The following is an 8344-nucleotide window of genomic DNA, read 5'->3' as shown; positions in this document are numbered from 1 at the left end:
AGTGGCACAAGCCTGTGGTCCCAGCTATTTGGGAGGCTGAGGCAGGAGGATTGCTTGAACCCTGGAGGCAGAGGCTGCAGTGAGCTGAGATTATGCCACTGCACTGAAGTTTGGGCGGCAGAGCGAGACTGTCTCAAAAAGAGAAAAAAAACCCAGCAGACTATTTACTCTTAAGAGGATACAATGGAGTTTCAGTGACTTTCCAGTCAGGGGAGCACCAAGCAAGAGCTGCAGGGGGCAACATGAACGGAGGGCTTGGCCAGGAGGGCCTCCCACCACCACCTCAGCTCACCAGGCTGACATGAAAAGCCCAGGGAGATGTGTCATTTTTGGACCAACCATGTAAAGTTGTGACTGGGTGTCCCAAAACAAACTGCCACACAAGGACTAGGGTAGTGGGAGACATTTCAAGTTAAATGCTAAGGTTTCCTCAGATAAGCTCTTCCACATCACACAAGAAACTATTGCACATCACTCCTTTATTATACTGATCTGGAAAAAGGATTTAGTACAGTTATGCTCAGGTGAACACTGGACCCATGTGGCAGAGCCAAGCAACTAGAACATGATTCGGAAATCAGTGAAAGACACACTTGGACAGGACCAAGGGGCGTTTCACTGCCATGAAACAAGGCAGGAAGCACTCCTGCCCCTCAGAGGTCAAGGAACTGATCCCATACTGGTATGAGGAATGGTTTATTTTCTGATGACCACATGTGGGACTATTTCAACCGCCACAAGAAACCCCAGAAGGGTTACTGTTTTGTATTATTTATATATACTATACTTTTTTAATAAAAGTAAATGTAACACATAACTAAATTCAGGATTGATCCCAAACTTCTAGAGCCAGGTCCTCTAGGGTCAGGGAGGAAACAGTTGTCACATCACCATGCAGGTTACATTCATCTTCCACTGGAATGACTAGAGCCCCCAGGCAGTGGCCTGACTGCAGAAGAGCAGAGGACTGGCTCCTGGGGACAGAGAGGCTCTGCTGCTTCTCCTCATTGGTCATGGCTTAGCATGATTCCTCCCCACAAGTCCTTAGTAAACAAAGAACTCGCAAAAACCCAAGTCACTACCTTTAAACTCTGTTGGATAAGGGGAGCTTTTCCACAGCTTGGACTGAGAACCTATGCTTTAGAAGTGCTATTCTGACTAGATTGTACGAAGGGAGTGGGTGCAGAAGACAAAATGGCTAAAATGAAAATGGGAGCCACCAGTCCCCATCTGCAGCTACAACTCAAGATGTCTACAGATGTGGTCAGTGTGACATGTGCAGGTGGGAGGGGCAGAGGGACAAGACGGGTAGGGAGGGTGCTCCTGGGGACAGTATCCTCCCCGCTGGCCTTCACTTCTTGGCCTTGCCCTGGGCGGCCACAGCTTCCATGGCTTTGCGCACCGTCTCTTCATCCCCCAGGAACTGCATGGGCTTGATAGGCTTCAAGTTCTTGTCCAATTCATAGACAATGGGAATACCAGTCGGCAGGTTCAGCTCCATGATAGCCTCTTCAGAGAGACCTGAAAACATCCACCATCATCAGCCACACAAGACATAAATCTACATCATCCCTCCAGGTTTACTCTTTGTCCTCCAGGGGACAAAGGACTTTGACAGAAATTAAAGTAAGACACCTTTTCTGATCTTTATAGTAGTTCTGAACCCAGGGAATGGCTCCCGCCATACTTACTTCTCAGCCATTAAACTGAAAAGCAAGAAAAGGTATACAAGATAAACCACCAACAAACTACAGCAAGGTGTATGGCCAGGTATCTACCAAAGTGAGGTCTAGAAGCCCACAGTGAAGCAAGACTGTACACATCTCAAATATCCCATATAGTCCATCCAACCAAAAATTAGCACACACACAGGCCTCTAGGTCCTCGGGGAGGAAACAATTTAAGATGCAAATTGAGATTCATGTGTAAAGTTGTGCCTGGTTGTGACTAAGGAGAATATTTTATATATGTTTCCCCCTTTTTTTTTTTTTTTTTTTTTTAAGAGACAAAGTCTTACTCCCAGGCTAGAATGTAGTGGCACAATCGTACCTCACTATAACCTCGAACTGCTGGGCTCAAGCGATCTCCCGCCTCAGTCTCCTGAGTAGCTGGGACTACAGGTGAGCATCATATCAAGCTAATTTTTCATTTTTCTTTCTTTTTTTTTTTTTTTTTCTTGAGACACAATCTTGTTCTGTTGCCCAGGCTGGAGTGCAGTGACGAGATCTCGACTCACTGCAACCTCTGCCTCCCAGATTCACGCCATTCTCCTGCCTCAGCCTCCCGAGTAGCTGGGACTACAGGCGCCCGCCACCACACCCGGCTAATTTTTTATATTTTTAGTAGAGATGGGGTTTCACTGTGTTAGCCAGGATGGTCTCAATCTCCTGACCTTGTGATCTGCCTGCCTTGGCCTCCCAAAGTGCTGGGATTACAAGCTTGAGCCACCACACCCAGCCAATTTTTCATTTTTCTTTTGTACAGACAAGGTCTTGCTTTGTTGCCCAGGCTGGTTTTGAACTCTCAAGGTGCTGATAGTACAGGCATGAACCACTGTGGTTGGCCTTTAAAAATTTTTAGAGATGAAGTATTACTATGTTGCCCAGGCTGTCTCAAACTTCTGGCCTCAAGTGGTCCTCCTGCCTTGGCCTCCCAAAGTGTTGCAATTACAGGCATGAGCCACTGTGCTTGGCCAGCTAAGGAGGATTTTTACTAGCAGTTTCATTTAACAATTCCAATCTAGAGGTGAGCTTCTCAAGCTTTAATATGTATCCAAATCACCTGGGGAATAGATGCCGATTCTGAAACAGGTCTGGAGTGATACCTGAGGTTCTGCAAGTATAACAAGCTCCCAGGGGGTCCAGCTGTCGCTATTCTGCAGATCACATTTTGAGAAACAAGGGTTGAGGGTGTTTTTTCACCAGAAGTCAATCTAGACCACCTCTAAAGCTGTTAACATGTCCAGCCCTTTCCTAGACTCCTTTTTACCAAGTCCCTGATTGGTAGCAGTTCTGCTTTATCCTGCCTTGAAGGCACCTCTAAAAACACATACATACCCTCCAGATGCTTGACAATTCCCCGGAGGCTGTTGCCATGGGCTGCAATCAGTACACGTTTCCCCTCCTTGATCTGGGGAACTATTTCTTCATTCCAGAAGGGCAGAGCTCTGGCAATAGTGTCCTTCAGACTCTCACAGGAGGGTAGCTGATCTTCTGTGAGGTCTGCATACCTGCGATCCTAAGCAATAAAGAATCCAAGTTCACTGCTTATTAACAGTTACATCTGTTAAAAGACTTCATGATGTATTAATTTTGGCCCATGCACATTCACAGGTTTTTATAAAATCTGACAATGGAAATACAAAAAAGGAGATAGTAAACTATCAACCATATCTTCTAGTAAGTGAAGGTCATTCCTTGGAGAAGGATTATAATTAACTATTTTATCATGAATTACAAGCTCAGTGAGATTAGGCAGACACTACTAAAAGCCCCTGATCCTGGGCGGAGTGACCAAACCTCTGTTTGTCCATACCTTACTGATGTTGCTGTAGAAAGGGTGGTCGGGCTCCATCGGAGGTGGTGGGACATCATAGGAGCGCCTCCAGATCTTCACCTGGGCCTCACCATGCTTTGCAGCAGTTTCTGCTTTATTGAGACCGGTTAGACCCCCATAGTGCCGCTCATTGAGGCGCCAAGTCCTCACCACTGGCAGCCACATCTGATCAATGGCATCTAGCACTGTCCAGAGGGTCCGGATCGCTCTCTTCTGTACTGAGGTGAAGCAGATGTCAAACTCATAGCCAGCATCTGGAAATCAGAAGTTCAAAGTGATAAGCTAACGAGGCCTACTCTGAGCCAAAATGTTCTTCCTTATCAATCTCCTGTACAAGTAGTCCAAATGACAATATTTGGCCAAAAAACAAAGTATTTGGCCAACTGTTTTGTTTATCCTTGCAATCTACCTAAGGTCACAGTTATTACGTAAGAGATTAAAACCCATGCTGTGGGACTCCAGAATCCAACTTTTCACCACCATCTCTAGCTATCCCCATTTTCTCAAGGATCCTGATGTTTGTATTTCAGTTAGAATTGTGACTTTTTTTTTTTTTTTTTTTTGAGACGGAGTCTCGCTCTGCCGCCCAGGCTGGAGTGCAGTGGCCGGATCTCAGCTCACTGCAAGCTCCGCCTACCGGGTTCACGCCATTCCCCTGCCTCAGCCTCCCAAGTAGCTGGGACTACAGGCGCCGCCACCACGCCCGGCTAATTTTTTGTATTTTTTAGTAGAGACAGGGTTTCACCATGTCAGCCAGGATGGTCTCGATCTCCTGACCTCGTGATCTGCCCGTCTCGGCCTCCCAAAGTGCTGGGATTACAGGCTTGAGCCACCGCGCCCGGCCTACTTTTTTTTTTTTTTTGGAGACAGAGTCTCACTCTGTCACCCAGGCTGGAGTGCAGTGGCACGGTCTCAGCTCACTGCAGTATCTGCCTCCCAGGTTCAAGCGATTCTCCTGCCTCAGCTTCCCAAGTAGCTGGGACTACAGGTGCATGCCACCACACCCAGCTAATTTTTGTATTTTTAGTAGAGACAGGGTTTCACCATGTTGCCCAGGCTGGGAATTGTCACTTCTAATAGATATTTTACTAGAACTCTGATCTAAGAAAATTAGGATTTAAGTCCCAATCAGGACACAGGAAGAGCTCTTCCTGTACTGATAAAACTTCAGTTTGTTGTATGAAATTGTATTTTGTTTTTGTATTTGTTTGCAATTGTATTTGTTTGTTGTATGAAATTGTATTCACTGTGGAGTATGGAAATCACGTCACAAACTCTAATCCATGGTTTCTCTCTACTGTAGTCAAAGTTCCAGCCTAATCCCAAGTACCCTCAGAAGAGTAAACCTACTTAAGTATTAAACCAAGTTCAGGAGAAGCCACCTACTAAAGACAGACCCAGTGTTGTGCACTATCTGATTCATCAATGAATATGTGTTCTATACACAGCAGTTATTGTGGCAAGAGTTATGTTGGCCCAACGAATAGGTTACAAGAAATCAGTCTTGGCCGGGCACCGTGGCTCACATCTGTAATCCCAGCACTTTGGGAGGCCAAGGCGGGTGGATCACGAGGTCAGGAGATTGAGACCATCCTGGCTAACACGGTGAAACCCCGTCTCTACTAAAAATACAAAAAAAATTAGCCGGGCGTGGTGGCAGGCGCCTGTAGTCCCAGCTACTCAGAAGGCTGAAGCAGGAGAATGGCGTGAATCCGGGAGGCAGAACTTGCAGTGAGCCGAGATTGCGCCACTGCACTCCAGCCTGGGCGACAGAGCAAGACACTGTCGCGCGCAAAAAAAAAAAAAAAAAACCGTCTTATTGATTTTGTTTCATGAAAGATTACTCTCCCTCCCACCATAATGGGGAGATGGCACTTTCCTTGATGACCAAGAAAACATTCCTGTTTTTCTCCATGAGGCTAGAAGGCCCTCTTAGAAATTCAGCACAAACTTGCCTGGATATTGCTTCATATTGAGGTTAGCAACAGTAATTAATAAAACATGAAGTGAATTTTCCTCCCAGTCATTCAAATGAGAATGAGGCCAAGAAGAACTCAATCTTAACTGAGTGAGGGCTGGGGGGAATTAATCACCAGGAAAACTCACACCACCCACAAGAGAAAAAACAGGTCTCCTCACTGAGCCGCCAGACAAGTCCTAGTAGACTCACTTACTGTCACCTTCCTAACTGTAAGGAGAGGAATGGCTCCCCAACAAAAGGCTGAGTCACCCAGAAGTGAATACCCACAGTGCTCGCCTCAGCCCCCATGCTGGAGAGCTTCAGGCTGTTTTACTGCAATTACTTCCACTTGCAATGAGGCAGCTCACTTTGGACACATAAATAGGACCTTGAGGACAAAAGAAGTTCTGCTTAGGACTCTTAACAGAGAACCTGAAAGATCAGAGCATAAAGTCTCTTCCTTTAACTTGCCCATCAAAGTAAAACATAGCCTAGGGACACTCACAGGGCTAGGAGTGGACACTGTGGTGTGGACTCCATCCTCCCCCAGGCCATCCCTCTCTTAGCAGTAAGGATGCATGGGGAAACTCAGTTCTCACTAGCTTTCTCCTGAAATCAGATTCAAGACTGTACAAACCCATCACTTAAAGCACTGAGGAATTATTTATATGTTTTCGACCTTTTAAACTGTTAAAAATTTTAATTTTTTATACTGTTAACTTTTTAATTTAATGCTAACATTTATTTTAAAACTGAAATAGGATCTGTTATTTTAGAGATTAGAAGTTTAACTATTTGATCAGTCTCAAATAGAGACAACATGGTTTAACGTGGACTAGTTGTTGGGAAACCACCACAGACTGATACAGTTCTTCCTGCCACAGAGCTAAAGAAAATGGCCTCCTTTACCAGCACTTTCCATTTCCCAGCCTCTCCTAAAAGATGAGGTCACACCAGGCCATCTGAAACATTCACTCCCCTGCCCACCCACCCCGCAGAGGTTTACATTTCCCAGACTGTCCCGCGTTTTGCTTCATTTGAGAAGGATAGTACAGTGAACGCAAGAAGCTAGGAGAGCAATCTGAGGCCAAATACCTGTGCCTCATCAATGACCCTTGTGAATGGCTGCTGCTTTGTCCAGAGGTGAGAAGGGGGCAAAGGAGGATCTGCCCCTATCATCAGTGGAAGCACCTCTTCAGGGATTCTTGGCATTGCCGGCAGCAGGAAATGCTTTCTTATTAGCATTCCGAAACCACAAAGAGCAGACTGGGGTGGGGGCAAGCCTGGATAGGCAAGCATTATCTCACAGCCACTTCCACCTTTGCCCAGCGTCCTTGGCCAAAAGCCTACCAGTTCCTAACACCTACCTGTTACTTCACCCAGAACTAGGGTGAGAACACTGGACTAGGAATAAGACATGACCTTGGACAAGTCATCTTTCCACATCCTCACTTTTCCCAACTATAAAGGGGCCTAGGAAGGCTGAGGAGGATAAAATCTTATCTACTTTATTGGGTAGAAGGAGCCACTCAAACCATTCATTCATTCACTCAGTTATATCTACGGATGCGTTTTGGACACACTATTTGTGGAATGCTACTGAACAGCAAAGTCCTACACAACCACGCGGATTTCCTGGTGTCCTGAGGCTTGTTAGGCACCCCTGGGGACTCCACCTACTGCTGGGGACGAGGCTGTGTGGCCTGCCGATCCGCTACGATCCGTAGCCGCCTCTTGAGAAGCCTTGGTTACAGCTGCTGTAAGGCACAGGGCGTCCTCCTCCAGGAGCCCCAGACTGTACCAACCGTTTCTGGCGCTGGGGGAATCTGAAAAAGACCTGGCCGCCACAAATGGCTCCATTAGGGCAAACTGTCCACGACTTATTATTGTTTTTTTTATTTTTCTGAGACAGAGTTTCGGTCTCGTTCCCCAGGCTGGAGTGCAATGGCGCGATCTCGGCTCACGGCACTCCGCCTCCCAGGTTCAAGCGATTCTGCTGCCTCAGCCTCCCGAGTAGCTGAGATTACAAGCGTGCGCCACCACGCCCGGCTAATTTTGTATTTTCAGTAGAGACGGGGTTTCACCATGTTGGTCAGGCTGGTCTCGAACTCCTGACCGCAAGTGATCCACCTGCCTCGGCCTCCCAACATGTTGGGATTACAGGCGTGAGCCACCGCGCCCGGCCTGTCCCCGACTTATTAAACGTCGAGACTAGAACGGGAAAACTGCGAAGCGGTGTCGTGGGGAGCGCAAAGGGTTGCGGGGGGACCGCCCTGGGTCCTCCCCCGGCACAGTCCGTCACGCTCCACGGCGTGACCTTGAACAAGTCGACTCTACCTTCTGGATTCATCTTCTCAACTACACACTAAACTGCTAGAGAGATGCTGCCCAAGGTGCCGGCCCTCTCCAGGAGGGCGCAGACGCCAGCCAGGCGGCCTCCGAGGCCGGACACCCGGCCCTTCGCAGCTCCCACCCGGCCCCTCCGCACCTCGCAGCGCCTGCCCGCCGCGCTTCGCCTCCTCGTGGCCCGCTGGGCTCAGGTCGGCGTCGTACCAGCCGCTGAAGCGGTTCTCCAAGTTCCATGCGCTCTCGCCGTGCCGGATCAGCACCAGCTTGTAGGCGGCCATGGCGGCGGGCTGAGGATGCGGCACCGACTGCGGTTCGCAGATTCCGGAGTAGCAGCCCGCCCCCTCTGCCGCGCCTGCGCGCTCGTGCCGCACGGCCCGGCTCCCGCGCACAGTCTTGCCCAAATCTTTCTGCTTGCTCTAGACCGCGCTCCGCCCGCCAGGTGTGCGCATGCGCCGAATCCTGGCACCGCGGCCCCAGACT

The 8344-nt window shown here is 48.4% G+C and overlaps 1 protein-coding gene across 1 annotated transcript; it reads right to left on the bottom strand.

The window, feature by feature from the left end:
- Window positions 1-462: 462 nt before the first annotated feature.
- PGAM1 (phosphoglycerate mutase 1) lies at window positions 463-8266 on the bottom strand. Its single transcript, XM_038009392.2, has 4 exons — window positions 8004-8266; window positions 3535-3809; window positions 3057-3237; window positions 463-1521 (listed from the first exon to the last, which is right to left on the bottom strand). Exons 1-4 carry the CDS (start codon window positions 8140-8142, stop codon window positions 1352-1354), a joined length of 765 nt encoding a protein of 254 aa, XP_037865320.1. The 5' UTR covers window positions 8143-8266; the 3' UTR covers window positions 463-1351.
- Window positions 8267-8344: the final 78 nt, after the last annotated feature.

The sequence above is a fragment of the Chlorocebus sabaeus genome, chromosome 9 (assembly GCF_047675955.1).
Source record: "Chlorocebus sabaeus isolate Y175 chromosome 9, mChlSab1.0.hap1, whole genome shotgun sequence".
Lineage (NCBI taxonomy): Eukaryota > Metazoa > Chordata > Mammalia > Primates > Cercopithecidae > Chlorocebus > Chlorocebus sabaeus.
This window is presented reverse-complemented; position numbering and strand designations above follow the sequence as displayed.